Raw genomic sequence first — 23,731 nt, forward strand, 5'->3', positions numbered from 1 at the left:
GCTGAGTGTCTCACCTCTCAGCACTGACTGGTGTCAGCCCTGCCTCCAAACTGCCCTCCACCCGCACGTGAAGGAGCCAGCCCTGCTCTAGTCACGCGCTTCACAAAGCTGTTTGTTTGGGTGTGGTGAAGCTGGGAACCACGCCAGACCCTTACAACTTCCTGGAAGTGACAGTTCCCCTAGGCAAAGAATCAAAAGCAGCCCCTTTCTATTGAAAAGCTCTGTGGAGATTGGAGGGTCTTGAGGCCTGGGTTTGATTCTCTCCCGTGTTCACAGTTTCCTGGGTCTTTCTGCACATTGGGCAGCCTGCCTGCTCATTCCCAGCCTTCTCTAATGATTTCATTTTTAATGTTTTCATTTAAAACACATGCAAACTGGGCTTGTAGGGTAAAATGCTTGAGAAGATACAGAACAGAGAAAAAGCCAGTGAGATGCTGTTTTCCTTGTTTGACTTTTTAAAACTCTGCCCTGCTTTCAGGAAATGTAGTTAAAAGGCACCTCTCAGAAGAATCTTATTTGAGCGCTTTCTATGAGGTTGGTCCTCTGGACCTGAGTAGAAGTCAGGGCCCTTGTTTCCAGGCATCTCCAGTTTAAAGGGAGAGCAGGATAGACTGGAACCCACTGGATGATCTCTGCCCAGTTCCCGGCAGGGGCAAGTTCATTGTCTGATTAAACAAAGGAGCACAAAGTAGGCAGTGGCCAGCCAGTTAGTGATCTGCTGGCCAGGTGGTTGACAGCAGTGTTGTTCAGTTGGGTCAGCTGCTGCTGTGATGGTCACTGGTCCAGGCTGTTGCCAGGGCAGGCTCAATTTTGGGGGGCCTGAGTCTTTCCACTGTCACACAGACACCCTCACCCAACTGCATTCTTAGCTGCTCCTGGGCAGTTTTACTGTCTTGCTTTTTTTCTCCACTAGATTTGAAATTCTCACCTGGGAGAGGGCAGCAGGAGGGGATGACTAAGTTGGCTCAGCAGTTAACACAGAGTCTGCTGCTCTGTAGGCTCCACACATGGAAGGATGGAGAGTTAATAGGTTGTTTGAAGAAAGCAGGAAATATGTGTATTGTTCTAAACTACCTCAGACCATCCCTACTTCCCTGGATAAATCTGTAGCTGCACTGGGCAAGTCTCTTGGCCTCTTCAGAGTTTGATCCCTAATCTGTGCTGTGCACAGTCCTGTCGACTCTTTGCAACCCTGTGGACTGTAGCCCACCAGGCTCCTCTGTCCATGGAATTCTCCAGGCAAGAATTCTGGAGTGGGTTGCCATGCCCTTCTTCAGGGGATCTTCCTTCCCACCCCAGGGATCAAGCCTGCATCTGTTGCATCTCCTGCATTGACAGATGGATTCTTTACCACTGCACCACCTGGGAAGCTCTTTGGATCCATAATGTGATGCTAGCCATGGGTCTTGGGGAGCATCTTATAATCTGGGTTGGGTGTGAATTACACAGGCTCAGAACTGGACAACTGGAGCTCAGAGCCTCACTCTGCATTTGCTAGCTGCGGTCCTTGAGGAAGTTCCTGAAGTTCTGACCTCATCAGCAAAAGGGGAATGTAGTGGTTTCCTGTTATGGCTTTGAGTCACCCCAAACTTTAAACCCCTGTTTATTATCTCACAGTTTGGGAGGTCAGAAGTCAGTGTTGGCTGGGCCAGTTTCTATGCTCCTGGTTTCCCAAGGCTGACATCAGGTGTTGACTGGCTGGGCTCTAACCAGGAGGCACTGGGAAGAATCTACTTCCCAGCTCATTCGAGTTGGCCACCTCAGTTCGTCCTAAAGGCCAGCAGTGGTGGGTCATGTCCCTCTCAAACTTCGAATCTCTTTAGTCTCCCTTTCTGCAGCACCTTTCCTCTGCTTTCCTCTTCCGCTAACTTGTCTCTGACTTCAGCCTGAGAAATGTCTCTGCTTTTTAGGGCTCTAATGATTAGACTGGGCCCACCCAGATAATCCAGGATTATCTCCCTAAGGTCCATAACCTTAATTACACCTGCAAAGTCTTTTCACAGTAGCATCTAGATTACTGTTTGAATAACCAGGGGGTGGGATCCTGGAGGACAGCTCTAGAATCCTACCTACCTGCAAAGAGTTGTTGTAAAGATGGAATAAGTTGTGTAAAGCACAGAGCTCATGCCTGGCACAGTGCAGGGCCCTGTACCCCACACTGTGCAAAGCAGACCCTCAAGGCTCCTGACAGCACTGATGTTTGCCAAGAGCACCCAGCAAAGGCCCGGGCGTCAGCTCTCAAGGGCCCACACAGACCTGTGATCTGACCTGGTCCTTGCTCAGGCCCACCTGCTGACTTGGGCCTTCCCAGGTGCTTCTGTTTACCTTTGGGAGCTGGCATCCTTTGTCCTGGGCCTGCTGCATTTTGGAGATTTAGTTTCCCTTTTTCCTTTACTATTTAAAGCCGGGGTTCAGGCTTGGTCTCCTCTGACAGTTTGGTTAGACTTCCCTTGTTGGAGTACCTCTCACATCAGATCATTGAGCAAGAGGGGAAGGATCTGGTGTTAAGCATATCCAGTGGTTCTTATGGGCTTTCCTGGTGATTCATATAGTAAAGAATCTGCCTGCAGTGCTGGAGACCCAGGTTTGATCCCTGGGTCGGGAAAATCCCCTGGAAAAGGGAATGGCAACCCACTCTAGTATTCTTGCCTGTTCTTATAAGTGTTCACGGGGAGCTGAGGTCTCTTGTCTTTATTCCTGGCAGCCAGAGAGTAGGAATAATGACAGGAACTTTGGTGGCTTGAGGACACATCTGTGAGAGACCTGTTTCACCTCCGGTACTGGCATTAAAGCAAGAAGGCCGGTCTCTGCTGGCCTATGTCATTATGCCGCTGAGCACCGAGTCTCATGAGAACATCACTGCCTTCTGCTTGCACTCCATGAGTAATGCCTCACACAGCATCTCGTTTTAGTCTCACTTACCCTGCGAGCTGGTATTACCTTAATTCTCCTACAGATGAAGCCAAGAGGTTAAGCAGCTCGCCCTCCAGAAGATCCATGGCAGAGCTGGCCTTGGCACCCCAGGCAGCGTCAGTGCTGGGACGAGTCTGAGCCCAGTGCCAGAGAGTAACCTCTTGTTTCCTTTTCAGGCCTTAAAGCGCCAGAGCTCTTTGGGCCTTTCGTTCTTTAACAGCATCTTGGCCCACGGGGACCTGCGCAACAACAGGCTCAACCAGCTGTCCGTCAGCCTGTGGCACCTGGCACAGAGGCACGGCTGTGTGGACACCAGGACCATGGTGAGGCGCGGGGCGGGGCGGGCGGCCCTCAGCAGCCAGCGGGCACGGCTGTCCCGGCCAGTGATGCAAGCCCGCTGGCCCGGCACGGGCGGTCTCGGGGCAGCCCCCGCCTCCCCTTCCAGGAAGGTGCCAGGCCCTACAAAGGACAAATGGCTTTCCATACCTACAGGTTCAGCACCCTCAGATTGAACCAACCACGGATCAGAAATATCCAGGGGGGAAAAGCTCCAGAAAGTTTCCAAAACCTGAATTTGTCGTGTATCTGCAACTACTGACATAGTGTTTACATTATAGTAGGGATTATAAATAATCTGAAGATGATTTCAATATACAGGAGGGTGTATGAAGGTTACATGCAAATACTACACCAATTTCTATAAAGGATTGTGTACCCTTGGTTTGGTATCCGCTGAGGATCCTAGAACCAAGGGACCACTGAGTAGTATTAATTCCCTGTAAATAAGAGCCGCACGTATGAAAACATTAGTAATTCTTGATTTTAAGAGCAAGTTGTAATCTAAGGAGTCTTATTTAAAAGCTGCTGGTTGCTTCTCCTCTCTAAGAAAAAAAGCCTAAGTTCCCAATATGGCTGATTTGTCAGAGCCTTGAGAATTTTGAACCACAAAGGAGACGAGTCTTTCTCTTTCCTCCTAGGTAAAAACTCTGGAATATATCAAGAAGCAGAGCAAGCAGCCCGACATGGGGCATCTGACTGAGCTGGCCCTCAGGCTCCCTCTGCAGACAAGGACCTGACTCCAGAGTCTCTGATGCCAATCCAGAAAAGACCTGTTTTGTATTTTTTTTTTTTTTTTTCATTTTTACACACATACAGATTGGTTTCTCTGCTGTTCTGCCAGTGAAGTGAAGTGGGAGCTGTCAAGAGTATTCGAATCTATTCCTGCTCACTGAGCGTGGCGTCTGTTTCTTTGCACAACTGGCCTTCAGAGAAAAACAGGATGCAAGTAACATCTCTCTTTTCGGGAAGATTTAATTGAAAGTTAATTGAAAAAAGAACCTTGAAAAGCAGTCCACTTTGAAAGAGTCACTGTGCCCTTTCCCCGATTTGCTTTATGTCAAAACCGGCTCTTGATTGGATTTTAAATATGCTTATAGATAAAAGGAGAAAACAAGTCAGATTTAAGATTCTCTGGGGCTTCGATGGAAAATATACTGTAACTGAATAAACCTCCCTGAAGGAATATTTATGTTCATGACTGTTCATTTAATTACCACTGACTCTCACTCATCCAGAAGAGAATGTGTCTAAACATCCTCAGTATGTGTCTAAACATACTGTCTGGTTTTCTTGCAGCCCTAACCCTAAACATCATGTGATTCAGTCTGCTTTTTTTTTTTTTTTTACTAGTTTGATGGAGTTTGATTCTTGTATTACCACTAATGAGCTTCCACTGACATTTTATTTTGAATCAGTAAGATCATGAATATTGGTCATAGTGGTGACGCACAGCCTAGAACCTTTGTGCAGGAAAATGCATCCGAGCTGTGGATTAAAAGTGCCCCCAAACCACTGTATTTTTGGAAGGTATCCACTGAGCAGATTACATTTCACTTCTACTCTGTGAAAAGCCTGATTACAGTTTGCACAGAAGTAGTTAAAATAATTTTTAAAAATTTATATAAACTCATGTTTTAACTGAATAGTTTGGGACCAAGAATATGCTGTGAATTTTCTGTCAGCTTAACAGTGACCCTCACCCCACCCCCAACCCAAGAATTCTGCTGAGAAAATGGCCTGCAATGAAGAACAGAGTGTACTGAAGAAAACCCATTGAGAAGGCATGGTGGCATTGCTCAAATATTCCCAAGTGGCCTTTATTACACAAGATTATTCCACTAAAATCATTTCCTGTACCACTTTTACTATATGATACTGTTCATATGAAAGTCAATTGGCAAATTCAAATTATGTACTTACAAGTCATTTCTTCTGGTTTGAGTCTATACATACCAGACGGCATCAGTGCCCAAGCCTGAGTCAGTGAATTAACCTGGACTTGGACTTTCACATTAGGTCAGGGATACGTTACACCAAAGCAGCTTCTGATTCACATGTCACCTTGGCCCAGGTGAAAGCTGAGATTTTGTGTTCTCGTGTGGGTTCCCCAGCCTGTCAACTAAATTATCCAGTCTCTGAAGACTGCGGCCTACATGGCATGAGGTCTATGTTCGTGAAGAATGATGGAACCAGAAGAAAAAGAAAATTTTTAGGAAATAAGGTAAAAATGAAAACTTCTGTATGACACCTGTATTAATTTTTTTATTGCTGCTTTAAACTGCCACACACAGGGGTTTAAAATGTCACAGTTCTATCACCTTATAGCTCTATTGGTCTGAAGTCCAGTGGCCTTTCCTTCAAAATGAAGGTGTTGCGTTCTTCTGGAGTCTCTAGGGGAGAATCGGTTTTCCTGCCTTTCCCAGCTTCTAGAGGCCACCCGCATGCCTTGCAATGGGATCCCTTCATCTTCAAACTAGTGACAGCTTGTTGAGTGTTTCTTACAAATCTCTTGACTCTTCTGTCTTCTATTGATACTTTGAATCCTGGATTATCTGGATAGGCCCAGTCAAATCATACTGCTTAGCAACATTAATTCCATCTGCTACCTTAAACTCCTGTTGGTTTTGCATCACAACATATTAACAGGTTCCAATGATGAGGACTGGGATGGGCGGGGGGTTGCGGGGGTGCACAGAACCCAAACAGTTCTGTTTGTAGAGCTGAACACACAATTTTTAAGGAAGGAACTCTAGTCTGGCAAATACTTTTGATGGGCCAATCTCATTGCAGAAGGGTGGCCTCAGGGAGGAGCTTAGTGGGAAACAGCAGGAAATCACAAGGAATAAAGTGGTCAAGAATCCTGAGGTTTGGGGAGCAGCTGGATAAAGGCAATCGTGAGGGAAGGCCCTGCCATACATAGAAGGAGGATCAGTCTGTTGAGAAATCCCCAAGGGAGAAAAGGCCAATGTGTTTGAGAGCAGGGTTGTTACATATTCAGCTAAGACCTTGGCTGTGCTTACATACCAGACACCCCCACCCACCTCTCCCAGATTCTGAGTGAAAATCCAAAAACTGCCTTGTTCCAGTGGAGACAGGCTGTGTGCTACACAGAATCAACAAATGAACAACATGGGAAATCACACCAAAAAAAAACAAAAAACCTTGAAGACAGTTTGAGGACCCCAGGACATGGGGCAAAGCGGAGAGGGCGACTCAAGACAACGTTGTTCGGTTTACAAAAGGACAGCGAGGCCCAGTTAACCTCCGAGCTGGAGCCGTCACTAGAGCAGCATGGTCTGCACCTGGGCAAGCAGCCGAGACGAGGCCAGGTTCAATCTGAGGACACCCGGCATCCTGCCGTCTCGGCTGTCCAAGCTTCTCTGCTTAGACCCTGCTTCAGGAGCAGACTTTAATAAACCTTCCCAAGCCAAGGGGAACTCTTCAGCCACGTGGTGCTAGAAAGTCAAATCTTATCACAGAGAGACTGTACACGTTGAACGGCAAGAGGGGAAAGGCCTGACCGTCACACCCCTAACGACAGGGACCACGATGGGGACAGGTGGGGGACAACTGCTCACCCGCTCTCCAGAATCACACAGTAGATGGCTGGGCACGGTCCTTCCTGACAGCCAAGCAGGCCCAAACCGTGACGTGAGCTATCAGCAAGATACAGGGATCAGAGACGTGGTTGGTTCCTTTCACACTGGGCAAATTCCTGGGGTGTGGATCAAGACCACCGCTGTCGGAAGAGGACATGCCCTGAAGAGCTAACTCAATGCAGAACCTCACCTTGTAGGCCTCTTCTGTTAAGTATCTCAAGATTGAATCCGTGGAGGGCCACATTCAGGTTCTGTGGGAGGTGGCCCACCAGAATCACGGCTAACACAGGTAAGCGGGACTCCAGACCTGGCCAACGGTTGTTGGTCAGGGCCCAGGCAGACCGACCTCGCCTCTGCCCGCTGGGGCAGTAGTGGACCCACGTTCACCTCACCAGCATCTGAACCTCAGTCTTCCTTCCTGACTGGCCTGAGAATTTCCCTCCACATGTGAGGGGCTGGCTCAAGAATGGGTGGGCAACACTGGGCACCCAATCCTGGACAACGAGTTATGACAAAAGGGCTTCTGGAAGTTTCCTTGAACCACAAGCAGCTTTCTCTTCTCCCTCTGGAATGGTCTAGTGTCTTGATTTGCTGCATGCAATTGCTACAGCCATCTTTCCACCAAGCTGATGAAGCCAAGGTAGGATGGTGGAGCAGAGAGGAAACATTTGTTTCCTTCATGGGAAGCTGAATCAACCCCCTACACAGGTCTCCTGCCCATGTGAGACTGAATTCCCTGGCTGTCCAGGCCCGCCTGAGATAGCATGTCTGGAGGGGAAGTTCAAGCCAAGTGGTGTGAAAAAGACCCAAGCAGAACTTGTATTTTGGGATGCAAGATGCTAGGTGAATGGAGAGAAGGTGGTCACATGTCACTTGGGGTACTGGGAGTTTGTGAGGCTGGCTGCAGCATCAAAGCTTTGGAAACACTGTTCCCAGACTGATGAGGCAGCGCCCTGTCACCCCGTCTGTTTCCTCCTGACATTCGACCTCCTCCATGGAAGTCACCTAGATTTCTCTTCCTTGTGGTTGGAAAGAATCCAATAAACACGTCCCTGGGAAAGAACATGCCATTCGCGCATGTGGAGGATTAGCCAATTGCTCTCTTAAATGCCTTGCTTAGAATACAGTTAAAGCAAGTAAGATTAAATCCCAGCACAGCCCTGGGGATGGAAGGAACGCAGACTGCAAAAGGCAAGATGGGTTTAGAAACAGTTTCCCAGCAGCAGAGGCAGTTCAGCCACATCTGTTTGGTGGGAATCCAGACGCCTCTCTGCCTCTGGCTACTCCAAGGGGGAGGGGAAACAAGCTTGCTTTTGCCCGTTTACATTAATCCCACTTCCTGTTTGAGATGTAGACATGTAATAAGCCTCTGTTTCTTCAATCAAAAGACATCTGAATCCCAATGAGTATTTTGGGTGAAATTCCCTAGAATCGACATTCACTGTAGTGAAGAGTTGACACAGGCCTTGGAGCACAAAAGTACACTTGGCGCTTAACTCATTGAGTGACCCCAGGCAATGTTATTACTTTATCCCTGAACCCCATTTCCTAAGATGAGGATAATAGCACCTGTTTCAGAATCATGACGATTAAATACATGAACGCAGGGGAGACATGTAAGTGCCTGGCACCCAGGACGCCCTCGACAAGTGTGCGCTACTGCTAGTTATACTCACTGTCTTCAACAGGAATGGACGTGTCGCACAGAAAACAGAAGCCACTCAACATGTTCTCCTGGCTCTTGAAAGGAGCTGCCCTCACCCCAGTCTGTCCAAGTACATCAACACAGTTGTCCTTAATCTTCGCAGGAGTTCGATTCGAGACAACTGCCCTATGGCTTTCATCTGCCTGACAGAACAATAAAAGCAACACTGGGTGTTTTGGGGGGACGAGACAGCAGAGTTTAATCTTCAAACTTGATTGACTTGGACGCGTTCCTGTCAATATAAAAGACTCTGGCCGGGGCGGTGGAGAAGCCGAGCCCGGCCCCCCGGCTGTACTTCCAGCTCAGGGCCCGGTCGTAGTCCCGCTGCAGGTTCCGCTGCAGGGTGTCGGCCGCCTTCTTGCTGAGAGCCATGTTGGGCCTGGCCTCCGTGGTGGAGGGACGACTGAAGGGAGGGGGCAGATTTTTAAAGCCACCCATGAGTCTGAGAAATTTCAGCTTCTGCTCCTCGTTTTCAAAACCAGCAGTATCCCATTGGCCAAACTGGGTTCCCTGTGGCAAGAGAAAACAGGTGGTTACTCTCCTGGCTTCCAAAGCCCTGGTCTTTCCCCAGCCCCCAGCCAGGGAGGATCCAGATGATCAAAGGCTTACTGGAATCACTTTTTAATTCCAACCAGAGCCCTGTGAGGGGTGCTGTTGGGGCCCCCTCCACTGATGAGGAAATGGAGGTCTGCAGCTGGAGGGGCCTCAGGCCTACTCGGTAATCCTGCAGGACTGCGTCTCAGGTCTGGCCCTCACCAGAGCCACCTTTCACACCAAGCTGCCCGTCTGCTTAACTCCTTCTCCCCCGGTTCACGGCAGTCAGTACGACACACCTCGCCAGCTGGCTACTCATCCGTCAGCCTGAGGCGGAGGTGGAGAGTGAAAGTGGGAATCTGAAAACCATTTAGCTTCCAGAAACACTGCATTTTCTAGCAGCAAAGGCGTGGAGGCCCAGAGAGGTAAAGGGTCACAGGAGTTGCAGGTAGTCAGCCTAGGAACTCAGGGTTCCAATTCCTGTCCAGGGCACTCTATCACCCATGCACTAATCACCCATGTTCGAGAAAATGCAAAAGAGCCCCTCAGAAAAGTGGCCCAACAGAAGACTCTCCTCCAAAGTCTGTGACAGAGGTGAGAAACCCAGCTTCCCACGAAGACTGACTTTGAAGAGTCAGGATCAAACCCCACCAGTCTTACCATGGTCAAGTTACTTAACCTCTCTGAGCCTTAATGTCCTCATCTGCAAAGTGGGGGTGTAACACCCTCCCCCACCCCAACAGGGCTTCAGTGAGGCTCAGATCAGACTTGATACCAGCAACCCAGAGCAAGATGCCTGGTTGGTTTTAAATCCTCAAGAACTGGCTGTTCTTGGCACTTGGTACCCACTCCTACCCACCCACCCCCTCAGGACTGCTGACCTCTGTGCCACCCGGGAACTTTCCGCTTATAAGCCAAACGCTAACTGAGCTCTTAATTCTAGGTCAGCTTTGGGAGAATAATAGGAACCAGTCATCACTACAGCTGCCCTGAGTGAACTGGTGACAAGTTCCCCCAGCTTCCCAGTGGCCCCAATACAGGACCAAAGACAGCTTCCCAGGCCTTCAGTTTCTAGAATGAGAGGCCACATCTGACAACCTCGCACTTGGTGTAGAGGAGCGAGCTACCAGAGGCTGACCAGTCCTGGAAGCCAGCTCCTGGAGGGGACCCGGTCTCACATGCCCACCGTGCGCCCCAGCAGTCAAGTGGCCCTGAGCCCTGGGGCAGTGCCACCTAAAGCATTTGCAGAAGACCTCAGCCCGCGAGCAGCCCCCTGATGTCGGGTCCACCAGTAAAGCTGCTGGGCTGCTGCTCTGGGTGGTGCAGGCCTGTTTCTGGCCTTCCTCACTCAATCATGGAATCTTATCAGCTCCGCCCAGCTCAAGCAGATGGAGAGAAAGGAAACCCTGGAGGAAGGACACGTAACAAGCCGCATTCCATACGCCACTGGCCCAGAGCACCAGTCCCGTTTTACAGGTGCGGAAACTGAAGCTCACAGGAGGGAAGTTACTTGCTCAAGTCTTAGCTATAGAGAGTGGCCGAGCTCAGAATGGATCTCAGGTCTTTAGATTCGAATCAACTGTTGTTTTCTGTGTTACACTATGAAAGCTTCAAACAGCACTAGCAGACACGCCTTCCCGTCATCTGGCCCTCCTCCCCCAGATCCACGTCTATTAACAAGTACTCTTCGCTCTCCTCTGCCCCCTCCTAGGCCTCAGGCCTGCAGACTGAGCCTTCTACCCCAGCTCCCTGATTACCCACACACACACCCCCCAGCAGTGCCCACCGCACCTTCCCATCCCCACCTTCGGCCATATCACGCGCCCCATGCTATACGTTCTCCTGTCCCATCTCCTCGGCCCTGCTTTGGAAATTTCCTATTCCAACTGGACCAGACCTGCCACACACGCCCCCACCTCTGCGCCCTCCCCCGTGCCAGCAGCCTTCTGAGGGCACCAGCCACCGCTGGGAAGGGCTCATCCTCATGTGCCCCGAGAGACCGGTGCCCAGGCCACCGCGCCCGTCCAGAGGAGGAGGTAAAGGTCCAGGCAGCTTATCTCAAGCAGCCAGCTCTCCAGGAGGGAGGCAAGCACCTCTCCCAGAAGGAAGGAAATGAGCTCAGGACGAGCTCTGCGCAGAAGGGAGCCAGCTGGCGGGCTGGGGCCGCCTCTGAGCCAGAGGGACTTGGCCTCCTGTCCCTCCAGTCCACAAGGTGAGAAGGGGGTGGGACGCTGAAGACTCCCCAAAGAGCCCAGCGGCAAACTTACTGTCCAGGTCTTGGCGTCAGAAGCTTCCGTCTTACCCGACTCACGATCAATCTCTTCTTGCAAGGCTTTCCGCCTCACCTGAGCAAGGGAAAGGAAAGGCCAGAGGGCAGTGAGACAGTTTCCTCTGAGCTTCAAAGCCAGGACAGCGATGCGGTGGGAGTGGGGGGAAGACTGAAGGGATCTTCACGTGAGGGGTCTGGTCGTATCTCGGGCAGCTTTGTTCTGCTGCAGACTGCGGGAGGCATTTGTCAAAAATACCCTCTGATCATCTAAAGGTGCAGTCCCTTGGCCTAAGATATGCAGGCCTCATTCATCCTTGTTTTCCATTCCTTACGGATGAATCTTCCAGGGAATCCCCTGGTGGTCCAGTGGTCAGGGCTTAGCACTTTCACCGCTGGAGCCCGGGTTCAATCCCTGATGGAGGAACTAAGATCCCAGAAGCCACAAGATGTGGCCAAAAAAAAAAGGATGAATCTTTCTAGACTAGAAGAAGCTTATCTACCTTTAGGATTAGAACCTTTTTTGTTTGTAAGAGCCATCTGGGGTTGAAACTTTCCCAAAATATACTGCCCATAGCCCTGGCTATACAAAGGATATTGTGGTTAACTCCTTGCTGACACCATCTTCTAGAAAGAACACAGACTGTTGAGACAGGCATTGGCTAGTTTGAATCCTAGCACCACCTTTAACTAGTTGTGTGGTTTTGGGTAAGTCAGTTAATCTTTCTGTATCATGGTCTATCCGCAAATAGATGAATACATCTACCTCAGAGGATAACTGGGAAACAGAAAACCGTGATATTGTAATCTACAGTAAGAAATATAAGACAAGAAATATTCATATATAGCCTCATCTCCATTCCTGGCACAGAGTTCCAAAAACCCTAGGAATTTCCTAAGAAGTACAATTCAAGTTGTTACGGTAATTAGGCGATTCTGGGAAGCACCTGAGGATGGGGGCTAGTTGCCTGGAGAACCAACCACCAGATTAAAGGGCTGAAACCTTCAGGCCCACCCCCCTGACCTCTGGGGAGAGGCCGGGAGGTGGAGGTGGAGCTCAACCACCAAATGGCCACTGATTCAATTAACTGTATCAGTAATGAGGTCTCCATAAAACCCAAAGGCTAGGGTTTGGAGAGCTTCCGGGTTGGTGAACCCTGGATATCTGGCGAGACTGGAGCTCTCCAGGAGGGCATGGCAGCTCCAAGCCCCTGCCCCGTGCATCTCATTCTTCCGGCTGCCCCTGAGTTATATCCCTTTAGAATAAACCAGTCATCTATCGAGTAAAGTGCCTCTGTGAGTTCTGTGAGTTGCTCTGGCACATTCATTGAACCCGAGGAGGAAGTCTTTGGAACCTCTGATCCGTAGCTGGTTGGTGTGAAGCACAGCTGACGACCCGGCTTATGATTGATATCTGAATGGGGGGTGGGGGTGGGGAGCAGGCAGGTGGGACTGAGCCCTTCAGCTGAGGGATCTGCCAGTGTCTCCAGGCAGGCAGCGGCAGACCTAGCTCAACTGCGGGACCCTGAGTGTGTCAGGGGTTTATTGGCTGGTGTGAGAAAGTCCCCCACTCTCACAATGAACTGTGCTAAGTCATAAGCTCATAAGACTATGAGCCCCCGGCACAGCAGGGACCTCACACACTGTACAGTCAGCGTATTAATGACGCTGCAGTTGGATACAGAAGCTTCGAGGGCCTGACCCTTCCCCCCAAGGGTTCAGTTGTAATTTAGCTGCCCCCAGTTTGTGGCCTCTCCTCCTCTCATCTGCCACAGGTTGAGACGAGGTGACTGTTTATGTAGTTCAAAACTACAGACAACAAAGTCGAGTGGCAGCTGCAGGGATGAAAGAGAAAGTGATGGCAGATTCCTACAGGGGAGCCAGCTGCCAGCAGGGAACCACGTGGAACTTCAGTGGATGTGCACTCAGGGAAGCGGAAAGCAGTGCGCCTGCCAGGTGATAGAAAAGAACAGCATACAGCGTGTGACTGCATGCTGCTTTGAAATCACAGGTATACTGTTACAAAGGAAAAGTCTGGAAGAATAAAACAACAAAGGGTTAACAGCGATTATTATTAGGTGGTAGGATTTCAGGTTGCTTCCCCCCCCCCCCTTTTTTTTAACATAACTAACTTTTTTTACAGGAGAAATAGACGGAGAGGTGAGGCAGAAAGCTTCACATACATTGAGGTCATCTGTCACACAAACGGTTTTCTTAGAAACTGTGAAGTACTTAATAGGCACAAATTCATAGGAAGCAAAGAGGTGGCTGGTGAGCCTTGCGTGGACAAGTGGCATTGAGTGGCCGGGAACCTGGGAGCGAGGCAGGCAGGGGCTGGGCCTGGACAGTCAGCGCCCACTGGTCCTCTCTGGGGGGTGAGGCCCCAGCAGCCTCGCAGCCCAGCCCTCCCCCTGCTCAGTGACCATGCCCTGCAGGAGGCTGGGGAGCTCCCAGTTCTGGGAGGCCCGTGGTCTGTGCCAGGCCTTGGATCGGGCTCTGGCAGCATCATCTCACTGATCCTCTCAGCCCCTCCTCCAGGGAGAAGGGCCCCAAAGGCAGCAGGCAGGGAATTCTCCATGAAACATCTGGTAGGCCTCCCTCCCCGTACACAGCTGGCTTGCACGCTCTCCTCCATTTCTCTCTCTGGGAGCGGCGGGGCCACCCCCGGGCCGTACCCACATCACACTCTGCGGCTTCTATCCAGCAGTCCCTCCCTGATGCGGCCTGAGGGCACAGGCAGGTGAAGGGCTCCCGCTTACTAAGCGCAGATCCTGGGCAGGCCTTGCTGAGCGCCTCCCCGATGCGGCCTCATCTGGTTGTCACAGCCCCCTACATGGGGTCGTGAGGCTGGTGACTGCCAAGGTCACCGCATCAGCAATGGGCCAAGGCCACATTTATGTGGTTATTTACCATGCTGTCCTGATAAGCCTTGGGGTCCAGGATCACAAAGTATCCCAATTCTGGAAAGTCCGGCTCCCACATAGGATCTGGGCATGACAAAAGCAGAAGCTGGTCCACAACAGAACAACCCTCCTAAGGCTTCTATACAAGTTATATCTCTACAGACTCGCAATATATGCAACTATGAAAAACTCAACTAAAATACTACTTACAATAGCATAAAAATATAAAATAATTAAGGAAAACTTGACAAAAGATGTGTAGGACCTGTACACTGAAAACTATAAAACATTACTGAGAGAAATTAAAGAAGACCTAAATAAAGGGACAGAGATGCCATGCTTATGGATCAGAGGGTTTCATATTGTTTAGATATTAATTCTCCCCAAATTGGTCTAGAGATTCAAGGCAATCCTAATCAAAACCCCAGCAGTATTTTTTGGTAGCAACAATTTAGAATTTATATAGACTCACAAAGGCCGTGAAATAGCCAAAGTAACTTAAAAAAGGATGATGCTAGAGACTAACACTACCTGATTTAAGACTTATTATATAGTTACAGTAACCTAGACAACGAGGTACTAGTGTAAAGTCAGACATACAGATAAGTGAAACTCAAGGGAGAGCCTAGAAACAGACCCACACCACACATCACACACAGAGTCAACTGATTTTTTCCAAAGGCAATCTAGGCAATTCAGTTGAGAATTGATAATGTTTTTAACATCAAAACAAATAATACTAGGAATAGTGGACAGCCTATAACAACAAATAAATCACTGATACATGCAACAATATAGATAAATCTCAAAATGATTATGTTAAGTGAAAGAAGCCTGTTTAAAAAAGAACAGTACTGTATAATCCCAATTATACAGAAATTCTAGAAAATAAAAACTAATTCACAGTGACAGAGTAGAAGCAGTTACCTGGGGATGGGGAAGGGTGGGATGGATTACAAAGGGGCACAAGGAAACTTCTGGAAATGGCGGGTATGTTCATTAATTGCTTAGCTGGTTTCCTAGATGCATACATATGTTAAAACTCATCAAACTGTACATCTTAAATATGTGTAGTTATTGTATGTAAAAAAAAAAAAACAAAACCGAGCTGCTGCGAGGAGCCTGGGAGGTGGCACACGGGCCAGGCAGAGCGCGTCCCCCCTGCCCAGCCTGCGGGTTCGGGGGACATGTCCCTCCTCCGGCAGCAGTTCAGAGTAGGACAACCTCAGCCCGGGACGCTGCAGGACCCGACGGCCCCTCAGCCAAGGCTGTGGCGGTGAGGGGCTCTCCCAGCAGTAAGGGAGGGCGGCCACAGGCTCCCTGCCCCTGGAGGTGGGGCAGAGGCCAGCCCGGGGGCCTGTGGAGCCCCCAGCGCCTCTGGGACCAGGATCCTGTGGCCGGTTAGGAGGTGAGCATATTTCCTGGGAGGCTGGGGGAGGTGGTGGATGATGAGGACCGGCCGTACCTGGTCTATGTGCGCCTCGTCCATGTTGCCCTTCTTTTCCAGCACCACCTCCAAGTCCGTGTCGGGCTCCTGCAAAGAAGGCAGAGGGAGTTAAGGCTCAAGTGGACCATGGCCTCCACTGGGGCAGCCCGGCAGGCGAGAGTGTGACGAGTCCAGAAAAGACGCATGACTGCAGCACCCCGTCTCTCCCACCCCCCACCAAAGAACACCTGCCTTCCCGCCTCTTCCACTAGTGCTAAGTCGTAGCGGACTCTTTGCGACCCTATGGGCTGTAGCCCACCAGGCTCCCCTGTCCATGGAATTTTCCAGACAAGAAGACTACTGTGGGTTGCCATTTTCTACTCCAGGGGATCTTCCCAACCCAGGGATCAAACCCACGTCTCCTGCATTGGCAGGTGAATTCTTGGCCACTCAGCTACCTGCAAAGCCCTTCTCTTCCACCACGCTCCCCAATCCTGTCCTCAGAACTGCGGCACTGACCTATACGCCAGGTGAAGAAACTAAGGCTCAGAGCAGTGAAGGGGCTATCACGAGGTCACCGCACAGCTCAGAGACAAGGCTCACATTAACCCAAATCTCCTGACTCAGGCCGAGAGCACGACCTTCCCTGCCAGACGATGCCTCACTTCCCAGGTGACACGCCAGCCAGGAGCAAGGCCAGGGCCCCACTGATGCAGGGAGGGGCGGGCGGGGGCCAGGGAGGGCAGAGGCGGGGGCTGGCCGCCCTGCAGCGAACCTGAAGCCCCCCCCAGTTCCCTCTTCCATACCATGCCCCGCACCCCCCAACTCCGAGTTCCAGTCAGTACCTTCTCTCCTGCCTGAACCACTAGGACAGGCTCTACCGCTGCTTCCCCACCCCCAACACCTGCCCTATGTCGGTTCTATCTCAATTAAAAAATAGTAACACTACCACAACTGGACCACACTACCTCATCCCGAAAAACCCTCCTCGGGTTCCTATCTTATTTACATGAAAATCCAGACCCCCTCGGCTGCTACAGTCTCGGCCAGGCCCCAGCGGCCGGCCCCTGCCACTCCCGCCCCTTTGCCCCTTCGCTCCTCCCAGGTCTCCGCACCTGCTGCACCCCAGGCACAGATGGCCCCCGCCCCCACAGCTCTCAGCTCTCTCAGTGACCCCAGCCCCTTGCAGGACCCTGTGACAGTGAGGTTCGAGGTGGCCACTTTCCCCGAGGTCCTCAGCAGTGACAACTGCCACTTCTGCGCTTCGGGTGTGCTCCGCCTGGCACCCCGAGTCCCTGTGCTGAGCCCTGGAGGGCTCTGTTCGCTCACATCACCCCCGCGCCCCCGTGCTCAGCCCATCTCCTCCCTCCCCGCCCCCATCCCGGAAGCTGGTCTGGATGGACAGCACAGCTCCGCTTTCTCCACCAGGCGGCCATCCCTTCCCTTCCTCCTGGTAACAGGACCACCACCTCCCCCCAGCTTCGGACAGTGGGGTTCCAGTGGGACAGACGCCGTCAGCCCCTGCCCACTGGCTTCAGACCAGGGCTTCTGCTTTGTGCGACCCAAACGAGAGCTGGGAGAGCAGTGCCAGGACGCTTCCTGTAATCGTTTTGGAGGGGCTGCCCGTCTCCCTTTGGGGGTGGCTTAGCTACTATGACGAAAGCCTGGAGATGCTGCGACCATCTCACCTCGGGGCTGGGGTGGGGAGGAGCCTGAGACTAAAACCAGCATTGAAAGATACAAAGCACAGAGCAAGGAAAAGCCACACAGGCATCTTCTGTGATCCAAATTTAATTTGATCCCTAGACTGTGTATCTTGAGCTCAGATAGCTCTGGACATTGTATTATCTCAGGAACTGTCTGGGTCCTGAGGTTTAGATAGCAAGTGGTAAGAGTTTAGAAAGAGGAATTTATCTGAAAGACTTATTCCTATTAATAAGTTTTTAATAATTAAAAATAATATTAATTAAGTCCTATTAATAATTTAAAAACTTAATCCTATTAATCCAGACCCTGAGTGCAGAAAACTTGGGTAAAGATTCGACAGCAAGGGATACATACCTCTAACTACTGAGGATATTACACTAGTGCCCAGATCCAGCCATACCTGAAGCTAGACAGCTATCAAACTTTCTAGTTATCTGTGTCAATAAATCCTCCTTTTCTGACAGATTGCACACATACACACACTCCCAGCTTCCACCCTTATTCTCCCCAAGCAGTCGGCTTCTGAAGGAAAGCCTACCTCTTCCCAAGGCTCCTCTGCTACTTTGCTCTCCTGCCTCTTCTTCTTCTTCCTCTTCAGAGCTGACTCCTCGGTGTCTGCCTGCTCCACCCTTTTCTTGGACTTCACTTTCTTCTTCACAGAGGCCCTGGGGCCATCTCCTATGGGGATGTATTCTGGAGCTTCAACTCTGACTGGCTTCTTTTTACTTCCTTTCGCAGGGCTGCTCTCCAGGGACCAGGAGCACTGAGGGTGCCCCAGCGGGGGATCTCCCTCCCAGTGGATTTTCTTCTTCTTCTTCTTCTTCATCTTCACGCTGTGTTCCCTGGGACTCCCTTGCTTCCACTTCTGTCCCGAGGCTGCCTGCTCCTGGATGCCATCCTTCCCAACTGGGTGAGTATACAATGCATTCCCGGCCTCGCAGAACCAAGGATCCCCGCCTGAGAAGGCTGTAGCTTCCTTGGCCTTTTTCTCCTTCTTGTGTTTTTTGAGCTTCTTGCCAGTTCTGGTCACTTCCTCGTCCTGTCTGGGGCCTGGAGAGGTCTTCACCCTTGAGCCGGGGGACATGGACTTCCTCTTCTTCCTCTCCACACTGAGGGACTCAGACAGACCAGGTGCCTGCATCCTGGGGCTGCGTGACCGCTCAGTCCGTCCAGCACGTAATGTGATCTCAGGTTCAAGGTGCTCCTCACAGACAGTGCTGTGACCCTTCTTCTTCTTCTTTTTCTTCACAAGAGGCATTCTGGGTGCCTGCTCTTGGATCACATCCTTCAAGGGTGGTGTGACTCTTGGACAAACCTCTGCGAAATAATTGTCACTGTTTAAAACCGAGTATTGAGTCTCTGGTTCTTTAAGCACTTTCTTTTTCTTCTTCTTCTTTTTCTCTGGGAGCCCAAGGCCCACCTCTCCTTTGTGAGCCTTAGTGATCATTCCTGAAAAAAGAAATGGTACTAATTATCCCACGCCAAGAGGCTTTGAGTACAACTCCACTGGGTATGACCAAGAGCCACGCTTCTTGGAGTGGATGGTCTGAAAGGTTAGGGGCTTGGAAAATGGGCACGATTCTCAGGGAGCAATGGGAAATATGATGGAAGAAGCAGCGCGTGCTAAGCGGCTTCAGTCGTGTCCGACTCTGTGACCCCCTGGACTGTAGCCCACCAGGCTCCCCTGTCCATGGGATACTCCAAGCAAGAATACTGGGGTATGTTGCCATGCACTTCTCCTGTGGATCTTCCCAACCCAGGGATCGAACATGAGTCTCTTAAATCTCCTGCATTGGCAGGCAGGTTCTTTACCACTAGGGCCACCTAGGAAACCCCCAGAATGAAGTTTAAATCCTGACAGCCTCGGGTTCAAATAAATCCAAGTTGCTCCCTCAAGTCAATCCCCTATCCTCCCCAGGCCTTAACTTCCCCATCTGAAAATGGGGAGAGAGAACCTGTCCTTTCTCAGAGAGCTGTTGGAAAGAATAAACAATAGTCCATGGAAAGTGCTTGGTAGATTGTTGATTACTTTCCTACCCCCTTCCTCAAGCCTCTTAAGCCTAATCGTTCATTCCACAGAAATGTACCCTGTGCCAGCCACTGAAACAACTGCGCTCAAGCCACAGGCCAGGCACTGCCCCCAGGGGCTTACCTTTTGTTGGATGAAGAGGACAGAAATCTTAGGTTAACTCTTCTTGCTGATTCTCACTAGAGGTAGTAACTGTGATAAAATTAACCTGTTACCTTGCTTCATCTGAAGAGCTCTGTTGCTTTGCATCTGGAAATTAACTGCCCCACCCTATACCTAGGGTAGCTCTCTTCTAATCACCTTCCTAAGAATGGGAGCAAACTCAACGTATGGCGAGAAGCCCCAATTGGGGCTGAGAATGGCTGTATTCAAATGGTGACTCATATAGTCTTGCCATCCAGCAGTGGCTTCTCTGGGCCTCAGTTTCCCCATCCATAAGAGACAATGAACCAGATCAGATCAAAGGCTCACAGGTGGTGGTGGGAGCCATATCCAGTCTACAAGCCTGTTTCAATGTTTTTAATTTTTCAAACAAATTGGCAACATTTAATGACCCTGAATGCTCAGCTTTTCTTTTGTTTTTTTTGGAGGGAGGCTGTCCTGAAGGTGCCTATGAGAAAGTGCTGGTGGGCCTTCAAGTACATTTCGGCTTCCAGTTGTGGACTAGTCTCTCACTCCAGTCACCAGCCCAGGTCCTGCTCCCTGGACTAGATGACATGCAGACACTCAGGGAATCCAGAAACAAACGGCTCCTCACAGGAGCTTTGGACAGTGGGCAGGAAAGGCCAGGAGCTGCTTCATCCAGCCTCAGAGCCCAGGGGCTGGATGTGCCTCACTCTAAGCTGTTTCAAAGAGCCAGGCCAGGCCTGAGCTGTTGCTCAAGTTCACTCATAAATGGCTCCTACAGCACCTGGAGATCTGAGGGATCAACCACAGGCTTCCTCTGGCTGTCTGCTGTATTTCCAGGACCCAGCTCTCTACCTAGCAGAGTGGGTGCTCAATAAATGTTCACTGAAAGAAGGAAGGGCTGCAAGAGACAGAGATGAACAAAAGATGACCCTGCCATCAAGAAGCAACTAGGTGTGGATGGGAAAGAGCTGTGTTAACAGTGATACATGTGATAAAAGCAAGCACAGTGGTAAGGTCAGAGTAAGAGATGTCATCAAATCTGGCCTACCAGTTGTCAGCAAACTTTCTGAAGAGGTTTCCAGCTTGGGCAAGCACAGGATGGAAATGCTAAGCCCTAAGACAAAAAAAAATCTGAAGTGTGAGGTAACTGCGGAGGGGTGACTGAAGGCAACAGGCTGGTTGGAATAGTTCAGTTCAGTTCAGTCGCTCAGTCGTGTCTGACTCTCTGCGACCCCAGACACCTTGAGATATCCATAGGGAGATGTTGGCGGACAGCTGGCTTTACGGGTCTGAGGCTCGGAGGTGACTGGGCTGATATGGACGACATAAATTTAGAAATATATGGATGGTATGTAAGCTTTGAACAAAGGAGCCTGAGACAGAACCTCAGAGAATACTAACGTTTAAATGGGTGGGCAGAGGAAAACGGGCCTGCAAAGGAGGGGGAGAAGGTGCCAAACCAGGGAGGGTGGAGTTAAGGGCGCCTCAAGTGGAGGAGTGGTCTAGAGATCTGATATCAACGAAGTCAAAGGGAGTTTGTCGCCAACTTAATCCCTTTCTCTTCCTAGCTCCGCCGTTTAAAACACTGCAGCACTGTCCTCTTTGGCAGTGAAGAAGAGCCTTCCCTTCAAACCCGACATCCCAAGTGTATTCATTTCTTCAAGAAGGGAAGAGGAAATAAACCTTACAGCGTTTCCTGCGAACGCAAAATGCTTTCTCCAAAAGCGCTTTTAAATTCTCGCAGTAGCCTCGTGAGGATCGGTGTAAATAACCCATCTCAGAGACGTGCAAACTGAGACTTGGAGACTTTAATTCACTTGCCCTGGGTTCCAAAGCCAGTAAGGGATAAAACAGGGATTCGAACTCAGCCTGCAGAACTCTGGAGCCTGTGCTCCAAAACCCAATTCCCACCGCAGGCTCACTAACAGGAAGCAAGGGAGCCGCGAAGGGAGACTGCCCCATCAAACACCCGACCGCACCAAGGTTTCCGCACAGAGGGAGGGATTACGCCGGGCCCCAGGTCCAGCTCCAAGGCGGGAGAACTTCCTGAAGATGGCGCCTCAGACCGGCGACGAGGGGGACGTGGATCTGAGGGTGCAAGTCATCCTCGTCCGGTCCCTCGGCTAGTCGCGCAAGTCCCCAGACCCAGTCTCCAGTCCCGGTTCCGTCCCGCCTACGACGCGCTCTCCGAACTCACCCAAAGGCCAATGTTCCCCGCCTCCACGTGAGAGCCCGCGCCGCCGTGACCCGGAAGTCAATCTCGACTCGGCGGTCCGTCCCTGCAAGATACGGTTTCTTCCGGGTCGCGGCCTTTTGGGACCAGCGGTTGCCGTGGAAACGGCGGCCTTGACCGCTGCCATGGCGGCGCCCGGAGCTGTGGGCCGCAGCGCCCAGCGCTTGGAAGGGACAGTCTCCAACGAGTCGTGCATCACCGCAAGGACGCCAGTGCCCGTAGTGTCTCCCGAGTCCCTCGATCTGCCTGTCTCGCCGGTGCAGGTTTCGGAGCTACCTAGCAAGAACCTGTGGGAGCAGATCTGCGAGGGTAGGCAGCCCGGGCCGGCCGAGAGGGACGGGACTCGGGCGGCCCGGCGGGACCCGCGCTTGCTGAGCGCCTACTGTGCGCCAGGCGGCTGACGTGCGAGGCCTCCAGGCAGCCTCGCCGCGGGCCCGCCGGGCTCCCCATGTTACGTGCGGGGAAACTGAGACTCTTGAGAGGCTTGCCCGAGGTTACGTAGCGCAGCCTCCAACCTAAGTCCATAGTCAGGTTGAAGGCAAGGGAAAGAAAGGGGAATAAAAGGGACCTTGGCGAGAACCAGTGATGCTGCAACCTCCTTTCAGTTCAGTCTCTCAGTCATGTCCGACTCTTGGCGACCCCGTGGACTGCAGCGCGCCAGGCTTCCCTGTCCCATCACCACCTCCTGGAGCTTGCTGAAGCACATGTCCATTTAGTCGGTGATGCCATCCAACCATCTCATCCTCTGTCGTCCCCTTCTTCTCCTGCCTTCAATCATTCCCAGCATCAGGGTCTTTTCCAGTGAGTAAGTTCTTCGCATCAGGTGGCCAAAGTATTGGAGTTTCAGCTTCAGCATCAGTTCTTCCAATGAACATTCAGGACTGATTTCCTTTAGGATTGACAGGTTTGATCTCCTTGTAGTCCAAGGGACTCTCAAGAGTCTTTTCCAACACCACAGTTCAAAAGCATCAATTCTTTGGTGCTCAGCTTTCTTTATAGTCCAACTCTCACATCCATACATGACTACTGGAAAAATCATAACTTTGACTAGATGGATCTTAGCTAGCAAAGTATTGTCTCTGCTTTTTAGTATGCTGTCTAGGTTGGTCATAGCTTTTCTTCCAAGGAGCAAGCATTATCTGCAGTGATTTTGGAGTTCAAGAAAATAAAGTCTCTCACTGTTTCCATTGTTTCCCTGTCTATTTGCCATGAAGTGATGGGACCAGATGCCAGGATCTTAGTTTTCTGAATGTTGAGCTTTAAGCCAACTTTTCCATTCTTCTCTTTCACTTTCATCAAGAGGCTCTTTAGTTCTTCTCTTTCTGCCCCAAGGGTGGTGTCATCTGTGTATTTGAAGTTATTGATATTTCTCTCAGCAATCTTGATTCCAGTTTATGCTTCATCTAGCCAGCATTTCACATGATGTACTCTGCATATAAGTTAAATAAGCAGGGCGACAATATACAGCCTTGATGTACTCCTTTCCCAATTTGGAACCATCGGTTTTTCCATGTCCAGTTCTAACAGTTGGTTCTTGACCTGCATACACATTTCTCAGAAGGCAGGTAAGGTGATCTGGTATTCCCATCTCTTGAAGAATTTCCCAATTTGTTGTGATCCACACAGTCAAAGGCTTTGGCATTGTCAATAAAGCAAAGTAGATGTTTTTCTGGAACTCTCTTGCTTTTTCGATGATCCATCGGATGTTGGCAATTTGATCTCTGGCTCCTCTACCTTCTCTAAATCCAACTTGAACATCTGGAAGTTCATGGTTCACATACTGTTGAAGCCTGGCTTGGAGAATTTTGAGCATTGCTTTAATAGTGTGTGAGATGAATGCAGTTGTGCGGTAGTTTGAGCATTCTTTGGCATTGCCTTTCTTTGGGATTGGAATGAGAACTGACCTTTTCCAGTCCTGTGGCCACTGCTGAGTTTTCCACATTTGCTG

General features: G+C 50.6%; 3 protein-coding genes across 7 annotated transcripts in view; 2 read left to right on the forward strand and 1 right to left on the reverse strand.

Moving 5' to 3' along the window:
- The window catches only part of VPS35L (VPS35 endosomal protein sorting factor like), a 140,324-nt gene extending 135,889 nt beyond the window's left edge, over positions 1 to 4,435 (forward strand). For both annotated transcript variants that reach the window (XM_065924431.1, XM_065924430.1), the window contains exons 30-31: positions 3,090 to 3,236; positions 3,891 to 4,435. In XM_065924431.1, coding sequence (XP_065780503.1) covers positions 3,090 to 3,236; positions 3,891 to 3,989 — 246 coding nt within the window. In that variant the 3' untranslated portion in view covers positions 3,990 to 4,435. The remainder of the gene's footprint in view (positions 1 to 3,089; positions 3,237 to 3,890) is intronic.
- A 3,788-nt stretch (positions 4,436 to 8,223) lies between these two features.
- KNOP1 (lysine rich nucleolar protein 1) lies at positions 8,224 to 21,804 on the reverse strand. 3 transcript variants are annotated; one of them, XM_065924432.1, is made up of 5 exons: positions 21,748 to 21,804; positions 17,931 to 18,841; positions 15,725 to 15,793; positions 11,358 to 11,435; positions 8,224 to 9,066 (listed from the first exon to the last, which is right to left on the reverse strand). In XM_065924432.1, exons 2-5 carry the CDS (start codon positions 18,837 to 18,839, stop codon positions 8,755 to 8,757), a joined length of 1,368 nt encoding a protein of 455 aa, XP_065780504.1. In that variant the 5' UTR covers positions 18,840 to 18,841; positions 21,748 to 21,804; the 3' UTR covers positions 8,224 to 8,754. The 3 variants fall into 3 exon arrangements, with proteins under 3 accessions (XP_065780504.1, XP_065780505.1, XP_065780506.1); XM_065924433.1 differs by lacking the exon at positions 21,748 to 21,804 and adding an exon at positions 21,530 to 21,737; XM_065924434.1 differs by lacking the exon at positions 21,748 to 21,804 and adding an exon at positions 20,599 to 20,649.
- Positions 21,805 to 21,887: 83 nt separating this feature from the next.
- Positions 21,888 to 23,731, forward strand: part of IQCK (IQ motif containing K) — a 141,516-nt gene continuing 139,672 nt past the window's right edge. For both annotated transcript variants that reach the window (XM_065924437.1, XM_065924438.1), the window contains exon 1: positions 21,888 to 22,092. In XM_065924437.1, coding sequence (XP_065780509.1) covers positions 21,909 to 22,092 — 184 coding nt within the window. In that variant the 5' untranslated portion in view covers positions 21,888 to 21,908. The remainder of the gene's footprint in view (positions 22,093 to 23,731) is intronic.

Source organism: Muntiacus reevesi, chromosome 2, assembly GCF_963930625.1.
Source record: "Muntiacus reevesi chromosome 2, mMunRee1.1, whole genome shotgun sequence".
Taxonomy (NCBI): Eukaryota; Metazoa; Chordata; class Mammalia; order Artiodactyla; family Cervidae; genus Muntiacus; species Muntiacus reevesi.